The 22300-nt window shown below is 34.4% G+C and overlaps 1 protein-coding gene across 2 annotated transcripts in view; it reads left to right on the forward strand.

The window, feature by feature from the left end:
- The window catches only part of LOC126922406 (transcription factor HIVEP3), a 72450-nt gene that overhangs the window by 41525 nt on the left and 8625 nt on the right, over positions 1-22300 (forward strand). Inside the window, exons 2-7 of one of the 2 annotated variants that reach the window (XM_050734965.1) lie at positions 4554-5080; positions 5331-7530; positions 8824-8944; positions 13938-15182; positions 17148-17340; positions 20142-20390. In XM_050734965.1, coding sequence (XP_050590922.1) covers positions 4554-5080; positions 5331-7530; positions 8824-8944; positions 13938-15182; positions 17148-17340; positions 20142-20390 — 4535 coding nt within the window. Of the gene's footprint in view, positions 1-4553; positions 5081-5330; positions 7531-8823; positions 8945-13937; positions 15183-17147; positions 17341-20141; positions 20391-22300 lie in introns of those variants that run through there. The other variant, XM_050734966.1, reaches the window with a different exon arrangement.

A 22300-nucleotide genomic window follows, 5' to 3' on the forward strand; every position in this document is an offset into this window, starting at 1 on the left:
CTACATCTGACAAACTAATCCTAACTTTTAAAAAAAGCTCAAGTCGTTCGGTTCAATTTTACAAAAATTATTGTTTTAAATATCAATTTCCGAATATTAATCGGAGTATCTGTGCGTATTTTATAAAGGATAATTAGATTTCGCTCACGTATATCAAAAGTGTCACAAGTCAAAGTAAGTCAGCTCTACTTTGAAGAGATACCAAAATCATTAAAGAGCGGTCCCAAGGACTAAGAATGAAATAATAATATTTGACCATTGTTTCCTAAAATTTATAGTTTTTCTCAACGCTATTAGTAACAAATTTCTTTCTGAACTGCCAAATTGCTTTTCGTTATTCCTAAAAAAGTTATCCCAGATATGTTATTTTTTAAATTAAACATTAATAGTTGTCAAGTTTTTATGCATGAAATAGCGAATTATAGATATAAAGACATGAAATGTAAGATACAGTTTCATAAATTTGTCAACAGCATTACTATCAGCGACGCGGAAACTTGTTAATCTTATTTAATTTTTAATTAATATGAGCTATACCGTTGTAAAATTGGCATCGGTTTCTGAAATTTCGTTTATTTTTCATAGCATACGATAAATGGCTATAGACAGTACCAATGAAATATAGTTGTAATAGAATGGAATATTGATTGTGAACTTTGAATTCCATTGCATTATATCAATGGCGGCAATATTTGCCAATTTAGCAATTTTCCTCTGGTTCTCATTACCGATTTGCAAATGCAAATCCCTTTGATTTCTTTATTTGATAATATCCATAATTTTTAAGGGCAATTCACTTTTCGTCAAATTAATAACTCAATTTGTAAAATATCTGTTAAAATATATACACGAATTATTTGAATACTGTATAAAATTGAGCACAAATAGTGAAATCTTTCACAAAGAGAAAAGTAATCTTTCTTTTTTTAATTAAAAAAAAAAAAAAAAATTAGTTATTTTGTGGTTTGTCAGATTACAACAGCGCTTTCACACCTTTTTACAGAAAAGTATGAAATCATAGATTCAAAATCTATTGATAGATTTTCTAATGGAATGAAAAAACCCGAGGCATTTATGAATCCGCTGTGTTTTCTAGCTGTAGCTATTGATATTTCGAACAATATCAAAGGATAATAGAAGTTGGCGGAACAATTTTTTCTCCCACGTTCCTATACCGTTGTTTGAACAAAGTTTACTGTGCATTTGTGTCAAACTATGATTTTTTAATCTTTTTCTAGGTAGAAACATGTTTCGCTCGAATATTCGGTTTAGATTTCTGTTATTTTGTACGTTTGCCTTTTGTACAACTCGAATGTACAAGAACTAGAACCAAAACACAAGTACTTGTAACGCGAGTTTCGCTCACTGCATATTGATTTCTATTCTTGATGTACACATACATATATATGATACGCTTAATTTTTCGATTGTGAATTTTATCATATCCGAGCTATAATCGAATATATAGTTAGAAGGGGAGAAGAGTAGGAGTTAGAAACCGAGATATACAATTGGACGGAATCGGAATAAAAATCATAAAAGGAGAAATGATTTGGAAATGTAAATGTTGATCTAGAAAATTGTTGACGTGCAAGAAAAATGCACGAAAGTAGGGCAACAAACTGATATTTACTCGCCTTATTAGAAAAATTATTATAAAAATGTGTTATACAAATTTTAATACTCTTCTACGTCGCTATCGATTTACACTTTACGTTATTGATCGAATTTTCCGCTTCAATATCAATTCATTTTTCCGATAGTGAATAAAATATGTATGCTAATCATTTTCCTGGTAACGTAAGGTAAAAAATGGTTTACGAATGCATTTTAGCACGAAAAATCGTGTTATCAGACGGAAATTGTGTTGGAAATATTGACAAGACATTGGATGAAGCAATACTTTCACAGATTGCAAAACGATCGAACATCGACTATTACCGGAGGAAAACAACTGCGTTTATTCCGAGAATGACACTTTACTACTATTCAACGTTACGCCACGTAATTCGAAAACGCCATAGTTAGGAACAGCGAAGAACGTCAAGCGATAATAACTCATCGAACGAAGGGATATGCAAACCATTTATCGACCATCTTAAATAGAAGAAATTAAATCAGTTAAATCGGTATAGCAGTAATTTGTAAATTGTGCAGCGGTAGAATGTCGTAGTGTATTGGTACAAACAAAGTAATTACGACCGTTTGATTAACTCACGCGCGTAATCTATTTCTGCGTAATTACTAATTACATTAAGAAGCGAAGAATTTGTGCCTTTAGTCGGTAAGGATATTAGACGTAGATATCGAACGATCGATAACGTCGAATATATTTACAGTGCTGGACAAAATGGGATAAACGGTGATTAAAAAATTTGAACGGCTTCTACTCGCTATGAATAATTTCTGATCGTCTTTTACTGGCGAACAAAAACGTCATTCAACGAATTTCATTATAGATGGAAATCGAATCGAAGGAAAGTCTTGTTCGCGCATAAACGACGCTCTGAACTATTGAACTCGGCTTCTTCCGCTTTCGTAACGTAACTGCCGTATAACTCCACAAGAATGACCTTTCAGGCCTTGAATATTAAGCGACCTGATAATTACACGTCAAACGTGTTCGTGTGCAGCTTTTGCACGAACCATTTAAAACGGCACTTTGGACAACATTTCGATGGTAATTGACAATACTTAGAACATTACGAAAATAAAATGTCACAACTTGCAATAAAGTGGATTTCCACTGATCTTCTAGGTCTATTTTAAAAGTAACTTTATTTTATAACCAGATAAAATAAATCAAGTAATTCTGTTCTTTTAGCGAGTTGTATTATTAATTTGAATCTTTTGACACTTTTCACATGTCTGAGTCATAAACAATAAAGCAGAATTATATATATTATATATATAACGTAAAAGGTAACGAATTTGTTCACGCAGCTGCTCCTACTGAAATTTATCATGAAATACGTGACACTCTGTATATTCATATTTCCGAAGCAATTGACGTAATAGAAAAGTATCATTTACTTCGGGAAATGGTTGCATAAATAAAAAATAATGTGAAAAATTGTTTCATTTCAATGAAGTAATTCCGAGAAAAACATTTTTTTTCTTCAAATAGACTAATATATATGCAATTATGTTAAACTAATTACGAACGAGCCAAGTAAAACGATGTTATAGAATTTTCAAGTATCTTATTTAAGTCATGCCCGAGTCTGAGAATCATATAGGAAGTCGTGAAACGTGAAGCGTGGACATAATTTACTATTTCTCAGTAACATACTCATTAAAATATGTAGCAGATACAACGACGAAACAAACAAGAGTGTAACGTCATGCACTGGAAGCATGATAAGAATATTCATTCGATTATTTCACCGCGTTCTTGCTTATGCAGAGTGTCCCGTAGCATCGAGGAACCGCTTAAGTGCTGAATTCTCTACGTGGGAATAATAAGAAAAGTCCATATAAACATATACTCTATTTGACGTTGTATTCCAGTTATAACGAGCTTTATGTCGCAACAATTGTATCGAAAGGCTTACTTAGAGAAGTAGTTAAACTAATTCAATTATTTATTTATAAGCAGAGCTCAATTCCTCACGTACAAATCATTGGTTCGCTACTTGTAAATGTCAGATTATTGAAATGTAAAGACGCGCAGATACAATTTGTTACAGAAGAAGCTCGCTATACCTCGGAAACAAGGTCAAATTACTATTGGACCACCGCTGAAGCGGTTCTACTTGATTACTTGACTTATCTTTGAAAAGGTATTAATTAATTGTTAAATTTTATTTTCGTTATGAATAAAATATACATTGGCTTTTTCTGAATGTTATCTATTGAAAAAGCTGTTAAACAAAGTAAGAAATATATGTAGAAATACAGTATTTAATGCTACAAAGTATTTATAATTTTGTTTGAAAGCGTTAGTTGAAATAAAAGATTATTTGAAAATAATTTTCTCAAGCTGTCCTTGCCGAGACAATTTTACTTTTCATCAAATAATAAGACATAAAATTCCGCCTGTAAATATTGTCCAATCACGTATAAAGGACGACAAAGGAAAAAATAAAAGATTTATCCATCTTGAGTAACTGTATGCACAGCACTATTGGACAATTCACTGTTGTTTCTAGAATATCTTAGTAAATCTTTTCTTACATGTTTCCCGGAATCTCCTGCTCTTCGCGATCATAAACTATTACTCTACTCATAACACGTGATTCATTGTAATGTTCCTCGTAAGACGATTCTCGGAACAATCTAGCTGAATCACGATGGAGTATCAGACCCAAACAAACAATATATCTTTTTTCCCGCGTTTGCGTGCCTCACGCGGTTTGGTTAAGTTTCTAACGATATTTCATATTTTTCCGTCATTTCTAATTTTAATGGCTATTATCGTATGTATATGTGCTCGAAACATTCGAAATGAATACTTTGACGAGAGAAGGCAAATTTTATTCGTAATTGATAACATGTTTCGTGCGAAACACCGAATCAATTTTCTTACCGAATTTTCATTTTCCTCTCTGCAGAGACTCACACTGTGGCGATGACAGACCCACAGTTAGCAAACAACAACAACAATAACAACACCAGTAACAACAACAACAACAACAACAATAACAACAATAACAATAACGATGGCGAGCCGAAATACTTGCACAAGAAGTTCAAGAAGATGGCGACGACCGAGGTTACGCCGCAAGTGGAGTCCAAGGAGGACGCCGTGGTCAGCAACGGTTCTCCAGAGACAACTAAAAGGAAGGAGTCGGCCAAGGACTCCAGAGAGTCGCCGAAAGATCCGATCAAGATCGAGATCTCTGCGGAACCCGCGGACGGAGAACCGACCGAATCGAGGAAAAACGGCTACGTGTGTCCTTATTGCAGGCTGTCGTGCGCGAAACCGAGCGTCCTGCAAAAACACATCCGAGCTCACACCAACGAGAGGCCGTATCCTTGCGTTCCTTGCGGATTCGCGTTCAAGACCAAGTCGAATCTCTACAAACACTGCAGATCCCGTGCTCACGCCCTTAAGATGGAGGGTGGCGATGCCAGCAAGGTACGTTTCCCATTTCACTTTCGAATATACTTATAAGTTATTCGAACGACGCGAGCTGTTATCATTGTTAGGCTTAACCCGATACAAAGTCATCAAAATACGTAACGTCCCGTTCTCGCAGAGTTTGAAAAAAGCCTGATATTAACGCTTATTTAAGATCGCGAATGCAACTTTAACACTCGGTTTTTAACTTAGAAGTAAGATTTGATTGAGAAAACATGTGACGTAAAAACATTCGATCATTTCACAGGTATCGGAGGACTCGGACATAAGCTTGTCCGACAGTGCGAGCAACGGAACCGGCACACCACCACCCCCTCCGTCATCGACGCCCACGACGACTTCAGTTAGTGTAAAAACGATTAAAACGGGGAAAATCTACAAGCCAAAATTTCACACGGCCCTCCAGTGTGTCAACAACGATATCGAAACGTCTTCCCTTTCCTCCGTTTCTTCCACGAACAGTTCTTCCTCGACAGCCGCTACCGCCATGCCGAAACCAAACCCAGAGCAAGTACAGGAACATATTGATAAAATTATTACGGACAACCAAGCGATCGTCGATGCGGTAGATCCGCGACTGCACAAACTGATTCAAAGACAGCAAAGCCTTGTGGAAACGAAACAATCTAGCGATCAGCCGTTGAATCTCTCATCCGCGGAAGAAGCTTCGAGAAAACGATGTTACAGTGAGAGCTTTGTGCAAGAAAGTAAAGATTATCCGAACGGTTCGGAAAGTTCGATAATCAAGGATCTCTTGTTGAAAAATCAAAACTCGAGTCAAGAGGGAACGACGGAATACGAGAGCTATTTCTGCCCTTCCTGCAATATCCCTTACTCAAGTATCGATAATCTCGATGTTCATCGTAAGTACTACTGCAAAGGCAACGTGAGTCCTCGAAGAGATTATCAGTTGGAAATGGAGAAAAGAGAGTCGGATTTTGATTCCAAGTCTTCCGAATATTACAACACCTTGCAACCCCTTCCCTCTCCCGGGCCTCTGTTGGGCAATACGAGGCTCGTCGACGCGTACGCTCCACCCATGAAGAAACAGAGATCGGACCCTGTACCAACCACGTTACGATCTCTCGAGGAGCTAAGCAAGTATCCACGACCAAACTCGTTGCAAATGTTCGGCGGGGAAGTCAGGATATTGGACAATACCGGTGAAACGAAGACGATGAGAATCGAGCCGCGACAAACCAACTCTCCTACGAGCGAACAGATCGTCAGCAGCAAGTGCGTCACTTCGGAGACCGCTTCGATCGTGGTTAGATCGGGTCTTCACTCGGGAGGCACGATGGTACACAAACCACCGCGTACGGCGGTCAGCACGCCTAGTTCCTCCATATCTTTGCCCAACACTCCGAAAATGTTGGCGCCGATCATACCGAACATATCAACCTCGAATATAGCACCGAACATGTCGTGCTACAGTTATCTAGAGCCGAACTTAAATCCTCTGACCAGTATCACTGCCTATAACCCGCTGACTTTGCCTCAACCGGGAATCACGAATATCCTTCACGGTGGTAAAGTTATACCTTATGTTCCTGGCATGCCTGGACCACACACCCTGACGCCAGCCATAGACATATCCACGAGTTTAGCCACCGATGAAGCCGGATACAAGGTGATACCAGGATTGCCTGGCCTCCACATAGTCCCTCAACCCTTAGATCTCGCCAGTCCGGTGAAAATACAAACGCCAAGTACAAATACCAACGCCACCAAGATACAAACGCCAATAGCTGGAATTCCAGAGACGATGTCCAATGGACACGTCTCGATGATAGGCCAGCCATTGGATCTCGCCAGCCCGGCAAAGGACCCCAAGCTCGGCTTCAAAACTCCTGGCAACGACGTTTTGAAGATCGGATTAACGAGCCCAAAAGTTCCTAGCGTTAACGAGACCTCGACGAGACTTCGCCTCAAGTTCTTGAGGCCGACTTCGTTGCCATTAAAGCCAGGCACGTTCACGCCCAAGAAGCATCATGGTATCACCCCTACGGCAAACACGCTTCCGCTCATAAGCCCAGAAACCCCTCGGCCGAAGAAATCCTACGGGCAGCTTTATTTGAACGGTCACGCGTATACATATCTTGGCCTGAAATGTTCGACCAGAGTATTTTACTGCACTCTGAATAGACCACAGCCGATGTATGTGACACAACAACACGGTTTATCTATGTACTCGAATTGGAAGATATGCAAAGAAGTACCATCTGACGTTGATATGGCGCATTATGATTCGAGGCACAGACCGCTTAATTATACGACCGCCTGGAAAAAACAGGAGGACATTTTGACGCATTCCTCGGAAAGACCGACCACCCCAACTAGTTCCGATAGCGGTTTGGATAGCGATATGCAAGAAAAAGCGAAAAGGGTTAAGATATTCGACGGGGGATTTGAAAGCAACGAGGACTATACATATGTCAGGGGTAGAGGTAAAGATATAACATGTTTTTACACACGCTGCCTTGCCTTCGACTCCAGTACTGACTTTATGCGCAGTCCAACACCTGTCTCTCTTTGTATTTTCACTTGTTTGTTTACGTTTGATATTCAGAGAAATTGGAACGTATCAGAAAACGAATATGCGAATTTCTTTCCAATATGCAATAAGTCAGTTAGTAAGCCAGTCAGATATGTTTATATCTACAGACAGAGGCTATGAAAAGTATTTGTACGTACCTTATTTTCCGATGGAGCGTCTTTTTATTAGGTTTTACATTCCATATACATACTATCAGGCTTTTATAATCGTACGAAGGTATTACTAAATGATGTGAAATGTATTATAATCGTATCTGATTAATTACTATATAATATAATATATAATTAATGTATAAATTCAATGGTGTACAAATACTTTCTGTAGTCACTATACGTAATATCTCTCTAACAAGTAATAGAAGAAAGAGTACAAATTTTAAGAGGATGAAGTATTAGAAGAAAGGGCGAATGGTGAAATAGCTAGCGAGTGTAAAACTATACAAAATTGTTATTTTAATACTATTTTTATAGTTTTTTAAATTTCTGTATAGGACTGAGAAAAAGAAAAGCGAAATATTATCACGCATTGTACAGGATGGGTGAGAAATCATAGTACAATTGGGCATGGGGTAATTCTACATGAAAAAATGAGTCGAAAATATGGAATAAAATTTTGTCACGCGACGCTCCGTTTCGGATAAAATCAAATTTGGAAATTTGTCAAATATACTTTAACGTGGCTAACTAACAAGTACAGATTTCGTATGAATAAACAATCAATACGAAGTTATTGTAGATGTGAAAATAAGTAAAAAATGTAATATAATATTTGCTCATTTAAAAGTTAATTACGAACTAATCTGAAACGCGCGCGATTTTTAAATTTGTTTTCCTCGAAGAAAAAAAAAAAAAAGAACGAAACACCTTATGAAAAATGTTGTTCTTCGTTTTCGACATATTCTCACATGTAGTTCAAACTCGAGTTTCTCGAAAACGAAGTCTGTGATGAAAATGTTATATCAAATTTTTGTTTTATTTCTTTGCGTGAAATTATCCGCTTGTATTACGATTTCTGCCCCAGTCTGTATTCTCATATATATATATTGTCACGTTAAAGGTATAGGTATATGACTACACAACTAATATTTGCATTTATGTGTGCGTCTATTGAGACATATATCTTTTTCGTAAATAGCATATTATGTGCTGGTTAACGGTTTCAACTTATTTCTTTATTATGTAAGGTCGAGGCCGATACGTTTGCGAGGAATGCGGCATTCGTTGTAAAAAGCCATCCATGTTAAAGAAACATATCAGAACGCACACGGACGTAAGGCCGTACACGTGTAAACATTGCGCTTTTAGGTAAGTCGTTTTTAACGAATCTTCATTTATTTCCTTCAATATCTACAATTGTTTATTTGAATACATTGCAAAATTAAAACGTTTCTTTATTTCATATATAATAATAATAATAATAATAATAATAACAATAACAACAACAACAACAACAACAATAATAATAATAATAATAATAGTAATAAAGTATAGAAGATAAAATGGAAAAGAAGTACAAAACGTATAATTCAATAGAAATTACAGACAATTCTACCGAAATGTAATAGATAAAAAAGAAAAAAAGACAAATATTGCTATCGAGCAGTAGATGCCAAACACTATTGAGAAAAGATATGGCTACGAAAGAATCGTAAAGTTACACGGCTACCTGAATAGATATAAAACTACTTTCACAATAGCACGCACAACAGAAACTTGTTTAATCGGGCTGATTTGATACAAATATATTGCTCAGTCTAAAAGAGAAAAAATCTACAAGTACATATACACAGAAACGCATGCGCGTGATAAGACACGAGAAAGATAAAGGAGTAAAAAGGCAGTACCTAAACGGCGAAAGCTACGATATTATATAAGATCCAAATATAGACAAGTACGGTGGGCCACCGTTTAACGCGGTGGATACGTTCTGCGTTATAGGAAACAGCGTTATATGCGCTGTACACGATAACATGCGTTATTTATACCAACCACATGTACATATGTATGCATTACACAGGGTACCCGTAGTTTAGTGTATAAATTTTGCTAATGTGTCGTATAGCTAAAAACAAGACTAAAATGTCACATAGTAAAAAGTTCGTAAATGTTTCCTTAAGAAGTTTTAACAAAATTATGACATGTAAAGCTATATAATATAGAGGATGTTTGGAACCAAGGAAAGACACGAAACTGTATTCTTGCGTTTACCTTGTTTTTGTTTTTCGTATGTTAAATTTGAGAAATTCAAGTTAAAATATCTGCTAAATTAGTGATTTTTCAGTATAGATAAGTCAATACCTTTTACACGGAATGCGGAGATGGTTCGATTAATGTATCAAAAAGTACATGGTTCGATTTAAAAAAATGGAGTTGACCCTGAAAAAGACCTACTAATCGATTTACAGAAAAATAATTGGCAATAATAATGCTTCCTTTGAAACAAACCAACAACTTTTGTTCAAACATTTTTTTGATAGGGCCAAGCACTTTCGAGATATTTCAAAGTATCGATCGTCTTTATTAATTGACTTGTTTTGTTTAACTTCTCCACGTGCAGCTTTGGAAACCCTCGGCTCTTATTTCACGAGCCAGGACGAAACTAAAATGAAATAGCGTGCTTTTTTCGTCGTATAGTAAAACCATAAACAATAAACATACCTACATGTATAAAATACACTCTCATGTATGTGCCATATATCAACACTTACCATGAATATTATACATATATATTGTCTTATCCTCTGCTAAACCGAGAAAAAGAATATTAACGTACATTCGTCGCATTTTACACTTTCGTTGTAAGTTTCTTATAACTTAATGAAGCATATGCGATCGTTTTGTTACACGACATTTCAGTCTTGTCCTTAGTTGCAGAGCACACCGAACTTTCCTTACAGAACAATTAAATATTGTACATTAAAATGTGGGACACCCTGTGTATGGACTATGAGTGTGACGTTAAACGAATCCAAGTTATAGAGGGAAACGCGTTGTACCGAGTCCACTGTACTTCTATATAAGTGGCTCATAAAATGGTTTAAGACAATTCTTTGTAAAAATAAAAAAAATACTGTCGTGCCAGTCATGACAATGCATGAAAATACGAGAAACCACAGGAAATACAATACATAATAAAAGAGACCATTGACATAACGCATGCAAAAAATGTTACCACTGCAGAAAAACAATAGAACATAGATAGCTGCAGAAAAAGATTCGCTGAAAAAGATTATATAGACAGAAACAATACTGTGGTAAAGGCTGTACACCAATATCAATTATACAGCGTAAACGTTCGTATCTTCCTTGCAAGTGCACATCCAAGAATATACATGATTCATAAATGCGTGTCTATACTTCAGGGGATGAATCTACACATTAAAATAAATAAAAAAATATCATATAAATGTATATTTATACCTGTAGGCAGCCACAAAAATTTAAATGGCCAAACAGTAAGGACTTAATTTAGGCGAAAGAAAGAAGGAAATGTCAATAAGTACTTTGTTACAGAGTTATAAACAAAAATTGCAATAGATAACGACGCATCACACCACACAGAAATTGACCGTATCACATGTTAACAATTCTGTGTCGTTAATAGTTGGAAAATATCATATGCAATATGACAAAAACGATTGTCGAGTACTTTTATTTTCTCATTTCAAAATGTTGTCCTTGTCTTCGGATACAAGCTCATCAATGAACATTTGATCAGGAAGTTATTGCTCAGTTTGAATAAACTGCGTGCGTCATTACTTATTTCATGCATTTCTTTATAATTCTGCAACAAATCGTTTATTGACAAACTTTACATAACATTTCTTTCGTCTCTTTGCCTATAGATTATGCCCCCGTAGTCTAGCATCTGTTTGGCACATCCGTTTAAGTTTTAAGTTTTAAGAACATCTTGTATGTTTGTCTTATGTATCACAGTTTTCGAGTTACAGATAATTAAGGAAACTACCGCGGTACACGTTTCTGCACGGCTTGACATTGGACTATATATAGCAGAATACGTCTTCATTTTGCGAAGAATCATTTTGCGAATTGTTCCCAAGACAATATTCAGAAAATCCTGCTTTGCCATGTTTCATGTTGTTTGTTGACGAAACGGGATTCGATAGAAAAGAGATAATAAATTATCATATCATAATGCTTGATTAGGATATGTTTGATTCCGAAACATGTGTCGAGGCACGAGGTGGATTTTGAATATTTTCTTCTATCATCTCTATCTCGTAAACTGACACGTAGGAGCTATACATGTTATTTTAATGTAGATTCACTCCCGAAAGTATAGACGTACTTTTATGAATCACCCTATACATGCGGATAAAATAAATACATGTAACAAACGATATACATATTCAGACGTTAATATTCATCAAGAAAGGAGGAAATGAAACCTGCTTAATTTACATCATGATACCGTATAACACAAACATTATGCATAAAGGATAACAATAACACACAAACACACACGCACACGCACATACACACACAAGAAATAGGACGAGGAAGAATAATAGCAATATTTATTAATAACATATTATATCTTTCCATTATTTTTCATTATCTCTTTTATATCTGTTACATATATTTATCTACATATAAGTTATGTTGTATACATTAAGTTATGAACCTTACAAGATAAAACTTGAACAGATAATAATGTTAACGTCGTTGAAAAATTCGAAAAAATAACATAAACTGCATACAGGTTTTTACTAAAATTATTATATTGACGTAGGAATTACAATTTATTGCCAAAGAGAATTAATTATTTGACAAATTTTATTGGAAATCTATTAGAAATGCATACACATTTTATTCATATTTAATCTTCGCATTACTGATGAATATCTGATTGGCAATATAAACATGTTCAAAAATTCCAAATATTTTGTGAAATATGTTTTCATTTACTAATTTCTTTGTTTAAATACAAAGTAGTAGAAAAAAAAAAACTAAAAATGTTTGAAAGGATTGCGATGTTTTAGAATAAAACGTAACTCTATTTTTTAAATATGCAGTATTTAATTATGTAGCATGCAACAAGTAACGTTTCCTTCTATTTTGATCTGCTTTATTAATTCTAATATTTCTGCATATGTGTATGGTATTAGAAACGATAATGAGGATTACGATGCGAAAGCTTTATCAAAACTGTTATTGCACAATGTCAAACGAACTGAGATCTTAAAATCATGAATGCTTTCGACATGCTTTCCGATGAAAGTAAATGATTTTAAAGTAAACTTTTTATCTTTTAAGACAGCATACTTACGCCTAACACTAAAATTTAATAATATTAAGATATTAGATTATTAGATTTAATCCACTCTTTCTTTTTTGAAATATTTATTTCTTGTAAAGTTTGTTCTCGTAATTCTTAATTGTCATTTTAAAAATACGTATATATAATACTAAACAAAAATTGTAGAAAAATTTTAGGATAGTCGTTACATGATTGTATATGAAATAATTGTGCAAAATTTAAATTGAACCGGCTTACCACTTTTTATAATTTCTGTGATACTATTTCATGAAATAATATTCTGAGAAAAACATTCGTAACTACTAACTACGGTTCATACGTGTATACAAATATACATGGCTGACTTGGAACGGTATAACTTTGTTATTTCAGGGAATTTTAATTTGAAATTTTGTAGCAAAATCGTTGTTTCAAATGAAATGTTATTTTATATGCTCGAAATGCTATTTTTAACAAATCGATATTTATACTAGAATTGTTCCAAATATTATTTAAAGCGAAACACTTAATTAGAACCGCTTCGATAACTTTGAAAATAACGACTTTATTGAAAATTTTTTGGGATGAATGCTACATGGATTAATAGCGAACTATTCGATTTTCTTCTATCACTTTTGTTTTTAGACATTTTAGTCATCTTCGATTTTTCAGATAAAAGTTAAATTTTTATTTATAATGAAAGATACATTTACATATACGAGTCAAGTACTCACTTAAACTTTAGCGCGTTAATTATCAGAATTCCTTTGACAGTCGTTTAATAGCCATTTTAATACATATTATTATTCTTTTTTTAATGTTATTCATAATTTTCGTTATAAAGAAAAATTTGAGTTTCATTTAAGAAAGGTTGAAGGTAACATGTATCGTATACTTCCTGACGAATCAACACGCTCAAGTTATTATTTGCAGTATTATTATTAGTAGTGGCTTTAGTTACGTGTATCATTCTGTATATTATAACTTATACAATTATACGTTATAAATATTTACAAATATTTCTTCTTTCATGCGCAGCTTTAAAACCAAAGGCAACCTGACGAAACATATGAAGTCGAAAGCTCATTACAAGAAGTGCGTCGAGCTCGGCGTTGTTCCGGTACCTACGACGGTCTGTGATGAAAATATCGATAAAGAAGCTATCGCCCGGTTGGCTGCAGGTGGAAATACCGAGGAATCCTCGGAAGAGGAGGAAGAAAGCGATGGAGAGGAGAGTGAAGAATCCGGAAGCGAGGAGCAAGAAGCTGCACAGAGTTTGCTAAGTCTATCGCAACGTAATACAAACAGATTTCCTGGGCTTCTACCGTCTGGAAGACCGACAACTTACCCTTACACTCTAACTTTCCCAACGACCTCCAGGTCCGCGAACGTATCATCTACCGCGATAAGCAACAACGTCTGCTTGAGCAGCCAAACTGTCACCACGCAAGAAACTACTCTCGTTCGAAACGAATTGTCCCATCGATACTATTTTCCCTCGAGCCGAACCGCTCCGGAAGAATCGAGGACGACCGTGATTCAATCATCGAAAAAAGAAAGTTCCGACATCGAGGTGAACGGAGTCGATACCGACTCGCGAAATACTTTGGCACAGCCTATGGATCTCACGACGAAACCAGCCCTTCAACCGTTGCCCTCTTCCATACCGCAAAGAGCCAAGCCAGCAGATATTTTAACTCCCGTTTCGGAACCGGTACTGTTACAAACGATCGTTCAAACGATGGAAAGACTACCGATACAAGGAAGAGAGTGGAAACCGGATGCCGAGGGGCATATGTTACAAGCATATCTCACTGAACGACACGTTATGGATAGTAAAATTAAACAACAATACCGAGTAGGAAACACGAAGATGGAAAAGCAACCGAGAGAGAGGGACATTTACCCGGAACAATCATCTCCGAAATCAAGAAACGCTGAATTAGAGACTAGTCCAGTAACGACTTATAACGATCCTAGCAAGATGCAAATGACTATGATAGATTCCAGGATTAAGCACGTATCGAAGCATACCACTGAAGATATCAAGATGGAAATCAGAGAGAAAATTTATCAGAACAATATCGTCATAGATCGACGGTCGTTCGATATCGAATCGATTCACAGAGAAAAAGAAATAGCAGAGAGTATGAAACATACGGTTGCGCGGAAAATGGTTGTCGGTGGACCCGGTTTTAGATCGCCCTCGCCTAACGCTGCAACCACTAAACCACAAGCCGAGTTCTTGCAGCCCTCCAATGGACCTGCACCTAATTATGTCAGGTGAGCGATATTTCACATGTTAGTTTTAATTGAGTGGTAATAACACTTCACGAGTTCCTTAACTTTAACTGGCATCATTCGATGACCCACAATCATTTCGATTACCTATTCTTCAAGTATTTCTTAACTTCTGTTTTGTATTTTCACGTGATAAAGACCAGTAGTGACTAATTGAAATGAAATGGAAAATTAAGTCATTTAGACAGAAATAAACGGTTGTGATTATTGATAACTCAACGATGTCAGATTTAGGAATAATTAACACTCACGCTGCAAATCATCTTTCTTTGTCTAATAAGGAATTGTTAAGAAATTAATCTGATTTTATCATTGTACGATACAAATACTGAAAGACAAAGAAATCTCAAATTTTATTAAAAGTTATGAATATGATTTTTTTTTTACTTAAAATACGATTAGTACAGGATAATGATAGGATAATTTAATCGAATTGTCTTTTAACACGTTGACTGCCACGCGTGTTTTCAAAGAAATCTCCGTCAGGCCACGCGTGCAGCAGTACCAAGCGTTCTCTGCTAGGTGCTCCCATCGATATTTTAGTAATGCGAGTCGCTCATATGACGGTCTCAAGAATAATCTTTCGTTTCGTTTGTTCGCAACATTAAAACCACTAGCTGTTGTTGAATATAATGAAGGAAAGTGTGGTATAAATTATTACGACCAAATGGTTTTTTATGCCACCACAATTAGAAAAGGGATGAAATGGTACAGAAAACTTGGCATTCAACTCCTTCTGGGAATTTCTGTCGTAAACGCTTTGACGGTTTACAAAATTGCAACAAGAAAGAATATAAGTATTAGAATATTTAGACAATTATTAGTTGCAAAATTATTAGAGTTGTCTGAAAATACAAAAAATCCTTGTCTTTGACGGAGTCGGCATAATATCGCCGTTCGGAAAAAGAAGCATTAGGTGCGCATGCAAACTATGTTATGCAATTAAAAGACGTCGAATGGACCAAACAAAGGCACAAAAGAATTTGAAGGAAACAACAACTTATTGTCCAAATTGTCCCGACCAACCTCAGTTATGTATAGAATGCTTTAAAGTTTTATATTCTAAATAATTTTTTAATAAACCATTTTCGTATTACTTTTATAACAATTCAATAGTTTTATTATTATGGAATATCTTTTCAAATACCTACGACGATCCTTCGCAAGTAGTCAAATAAGCGACACTCGAATGTGGGTTACGTGGCCCGACCAGAAACTTTGCTGACACCCGAATACAGGTGTCGTGGCAATCAACGTGTTAATCGGAATTTTTGGTACACCGAGGTAGTCATTAATAAAATGGGATTAATTCGTTCTATTAAGACCAGCGCATTTGACACTACTACGTTTGCTCATGATAAGGGATTGACAGACCTGTCAAACAAGATCGCAGAGTTCCAAAGCATAGATATCCACATAGGATAACATTAAAGATTTGACGTATAAGTTAAAAACATAGAATATCGAGCACAAAATAAGGAATATCGCTATTCTTTTTACTTGCACTATTTCTGGATACTATATGTTTGCATTACATCAATAGTAACAAAACGCATAAAGTTCCCGTACATAACAACGGGGGGAAGTACGTTAAATAAATGAAAAATAAAATACATATGTAAGGTTTAATAAAACTATCAGATATTCCTCGTTTTTCATCCATTTTTAATACAATTGTAACGATACATTGTAAAAAGAGTTATTATCCGCAGTATATATATTGATAATCCAAATAAGGAATTAGTTCCATTTCCCTACACTCGATTAATAGATATAAAAGAGAATAACATAACAGTTTATATATAACTTGGAAAATGTGAGAATTTATAGAAATTCAAGATTATAGGAAAGTGGTAGAATTATAAAATGTTCGATTTATTGATAATCCTTTAGCACATTCGATGCTAAAGCAGCTTTCGTTGAAAGAACTGAGTCTACTGAATGTAGTTACAGTGTGACTGAAGATGGGAGAAGCGTCTGTGGAATTTGTAACAAGGTGTTCAGCAAACCTAGTCAGTTACGGTTGCATATCAACATTCATTACTTCGAGAGACCATTTAGATGCGAAAGTTGCGCGGTTTCTTTTCGAACCAAGGGTCATTTGACAAAGCACGAAAGATCTGTTTCTCATCACAATAAGGTAATCAACTTTTTATATTTAAATATTACATATTTCATTACGATAATAAACTGTCTAATGATCGCGAGTTAATTACTTGATTAATTACTTAATTTTCGGCCTTTAATTGTTAATATAATTACAGTGGATCCCTGTATAACGTAGGGGCACGTCCCGCGTTAAAAGGAACGCGTTATACGGGGATTATCTACCGGTAAATTTATAGAGCGTCGTTAACAGCTGGTATGGTTTTCCTAGGAGATACAAACGAATATTACCATTGAAGCAGTTAAATGTGATTCAAATTGTATATGGTGATTTATTTAATTATTACTTTATAAGCAATTTTTTAATAACAAAAATAAATGGAAGAAATCTAAATCTTACGACTGAAAACTCCCTCACAAGTATTTACATATATCATATATTTATTAGTTGAAAATTTATAAGATCGTCCACCGGGTACAGTGATTACGTTATAATATACTTGGTTGCAAGAATTATTTCAAAAATACCCAGCCGTTTTAAATATTTCGAAACCGAATGAAATTGATATAACTTAACGACTATTTGAAACAAATCTTCCAGTGTATATGTAAATTCTTCTGTAGTTATCCAATTGGCAATGCACGTTACGATATTCAGTGAGTTCATATTTTTGTGATCCTCGCATTTAAGCGAGTAAGTTTTCGACTGTTGATTATAAATGACAGAGTGCCAAATCTGAGACATAAAAGGATTAACAGACGTAAGTAGATGATATAGTGTTTTATCATTTGTGCAAACTTCTGTTTGTTGAAACTGATATTTGAAATGGTAAAACTTACTCGCTTAGTCATTGTAAATGTAACAACAGGCACACAAAACGTAAACTCACTCAGCGATATTTCATTATCAATTGAATATTGAATGGCCTCGCTAAGAATGGCTGTTCACATACACATAGTGATATTCGTTTCAGATGGTTGTTTGGTTACATCAAACTCACACAATCTGCTTTCGAGATATACATATTCAGAATGGTTGAATACTTTCCTTAAATAATCCTCGTACAGCAACGCAGCCTGAAATAAATATAAAGTTTCTATTTATTCGTTATATTTTTTCGTATTGTAATGAATTGAACTTACAAGTGTACTATATTGGACTGATTTACAAATCATTTACAAATCGTTTACAAATCTACTCATGACGAAGTAAATTTATTTCATAAAATTAAAGACGAATAAAATCTTACGGTTAAGGGGCGAATTATTTACTGTTCTCTGTAAAGATACGTGCACATGCACGTGCGGCGTACAATAAGTGAGTTAACTTATAATCAGAATAATTAAATATTTAGTAAATCAATAAAGATATACAAAAATTGTTTCTACAGAGGTTCCTACGGAGTTTTTCTGCAATAATGAAGGAAATTTTAAGATGATTTTTTCAAATGCATATCTTTCTATTTATTATATAATAACATTTTTTAGGACTTATTCAAAGACGCATTATATGACGTATCTTCGACGCATAGCAAATCATAAATTAGCGTGGTTCGAAACTCTTTTATAAAGACAATCTTCAACTATTTTTATAGGTTTATGAAATATTGTTTAAATATAATTGCAATTGTTATTTCACTTTTCATCCTACAAGTATTCAATATTAATAATTTTGATCAAATGAAACAGTTGTTTTCCTAACAACAAATCATACTAATCCATTTTCTGATAAATTATTATATTCCTATTTACTATACTAAATTGTATATATTTACTATACTAAACTAATCACTATACTAAAAAGAAATTAAAATATAAATTAATAATCTTTCTTATTTTTACTATTTATTTCATTATTAATTTATATAACTATCTTGAATTATTTTTTGTTCCAAATCTTCCGTTATTAACTTATTGTTAATTTTCGACTACGTTATTAACTTTCTGAATTTGGTTTGATTTGAAATCAAGTTGAGAGTCGTAAAACAAACATATACGACTAACTGCGTTAGACGTGGGATAACTTTCGCTAGAGGAAAATTACGTGCTCAGAATGAACTTGCATTATAAATAAGCACAGTTTTTCCTCATTCAGAGTAAATACTTTTAAATTAAAATAATTATTGTTCCTAGGTGTTTATTCTTAAAATTATCACGCTTGGAAAACCATACAAACTTCTGACAGCCACTAACATTAGAATCCCGGATGTGCTGATTATGATTGTTTTTGCTTTTCTCCTCTTTCATTATTCTATTACTGGAAATTTAAGGCATCGATATTTATATTGAAATATATCGTGCGCATAGAATTTCATCTGTATGTCGCACCCGTTTTTCTAAAATGAATTGACGTGATCATGTGATATAAATAAGAAGAACGCGTTTTATTTATATATTTTTTATTCAGTTAAATTTCCAGACAAATTTAAAACTTATTCTCTTATAATTCGATATTAATTTCAGGAGCGTACCTTATATTGACTCGAATCGTTATTCATTCTTTACATTTCCATAATATATCCAATATTTTAATCGAACAAAGTTAATTATTGCATTATCAATGCAATAATTAATGGAATGTGAATAATAGTAATGGAATGTGACTGAAAGAAACGAAGTTTTACGGTAATGTTTAAAGGTGATTAAACTCATAGAAGCAAAAAAGTTGCATACGATCACAGTGAACTGAATTTATCGGAGTTTGGTTACGATAGAAGATAGAATGAAATTTTCCTAATTCTAGAGTTCATCAAATCTCGTGTTTAAATGCGATATGCATGCATATTTTTCGATACTTTAGACGTGAACTGAATTTTCGAATTTGTTTGATTACAGGTTAGTATGACTTCCACGTTCGGAGCAGCGACCACCAGCAATCCAAGGCCATTTAAATGTACAGACTGCAAAATAGCATTCAGAATACATGGTCACTTGGCGAAGCATTTGCGTAGCAAAATGCACATTATGAAATTAGAATGTTTAGGAAAATTGCCCTTTGGAACGTACGCTGAGATGGAAAGATCTGGTGTCAATTTGAATGATATTGATACTACCGACTGTGATAATAGTCTTTCTAGTCTTCAGGTAAGTTCAGATACGTTAAAAAATTCTCCAAAATTTCATATTTATATGTAATATTTTATTTAATGCAGTAAAAAAATTTGTAAAAATTTGCATTTCGCTAAAAACAAGAAACTCTCATAGTATAATTATGAAATTACCCTTATTGTACATATAGATAGCAAATTTGAATTTGAATAAAAGAGAAATGTTTAATGTAAAAAATATATTAGGAAAATGTGGAATGCGTTAGAGTATATAGACAAAATAAACGATAAAAGACTTTGATTAATTTCATTTCTTCTAAACATGCAATAACTTGAAATAATTATCTACATTAATATTATAAAGAGAGAGGGTCTCTTTATATGCATTCGAGGTATCTCAGAAACTGTTCAACCGATTTACACAATTCTTTAACCGTTGGAAAGTACATTTTCACCGGATGGACACAGGCTACATTTTATTATGCGTACTCCTCGGGGAACCGAATAGTGAGCATAAATGCGACACTGCGCAAATTCCTTTTCATCATGCACACTTGTTGTCCAATTCACAGTCGTCGCCACAACTACGACCCCGTACTCTATATAATGATGAATATGCTAACATTCTTCTTTTACGTAAAGTCATCAATAACCTTGTTCACAGTCCTTCGTTAGTTCAGCTTATTAATTTCGACGCTTGTTCACGTTCCTCGTGCGATACTCTGATCTTCCGCGTCTATTTCTTCACGAATGATCTTAGATTTGGCGATTCCGTCACCAGACTAAACTATGCAACTATGTAAATATATGAATATGTATTTCCACCGATCGAGTCGACCTCTTTTCTGTTCCTTTCTAGAAACTCAGACGATCAGCGTTACAGTCTTCAACACTAAACCTACCGACACTTCGTGTATACCTATTCCTACCGAGTGCGGTCAAAATGACCGGTAATTAAAGAAGTAATAGTTTTTATGATTTAACTTAGATAATGGTTAATTTATAACTAAATGTATATAAAATGATGAACTTTCATAAAATTTCGTCCGAATTTACTTTTTTTAAATTTCAATTATAGACTTAAATAGAATCGTTTTACATTTTTATTTATATAGAGATATATCTTATTCAACTTTGTTGCATTTTTTTACAAGTTATCTTATTATGAAGATAACTGCCGCATAAATATTTCCCGCATCTTAAACAAATTTTCGTAATTTTGTAATCTTTACTTGAATACTGACTTTTTGTTTGACAAGTTTTTTGTAATACTTGTTGATAGTTTTATTGCATGGTTTTTTTCCGCGGTTCTTTATATAAAAGTAATGTATGCACTAGGTTTATAACAATTCTGTGAATGCTCTGTAAATTGGCCCCATACTATAGATACTACTGCAAATTTATTGGTTCGTAAACGTTGGCTTCTTTCGCTCTTCTTATCAAATCGTATAAACTTTATAATTTCAGCAAAGTCATTCCTCTTCATTGTTTTTCAAACAAATGCAGGTCTCCAAATTTTATTCTACAAATATTAGACATCTAAATTTTTTACCTGATATGCACCGCGGGCATATAACAGAGCAATAAATGCATCTAGTTTTGTTGTATCTAGTTCCCTCTTAATCCCCAATACTCTAAATGCTTCTTCTTCGGTACATTTTATTATATGATTCTTTATACGGTGATCAATGATAAGATAAAATGTCGTCTTTACTCGTCCTTTCATTATATGCCGTTTAGCATATTCCTAAAAATATTATGAACTGATGATAGGTCCTGCCAGGTTTGAGACTTGCATCTATTTCTTTCCAAACTGTTCTATCGGGCCCAGTTTCACTCTCTGCCGTCAACGATAATTTCTTCCCTTTTTGCCCTTACGTAAACGCTTATTTATAATATTCAACTCTGATTCGGTTGTAAATAGCTTTTCATGTGTTTCCATGCCGT

The sequence above is a fragment of the Bombus affinis genome, chromosome 12 (assembly GCF_024516045.1).
Source record: "Bombus affinis isolate iyBomAffi1 chromosome 12, iyBomAffi1.2, whole genome shotgun sequence".
In the NCBI taxonomy this organism is placed as follows: domain Eukaryota; kingdom Metazoa; phylum Arthropoda; class Insecta; order Hymenoptera; family Apidae; genus Bombus; species Bombus affinis.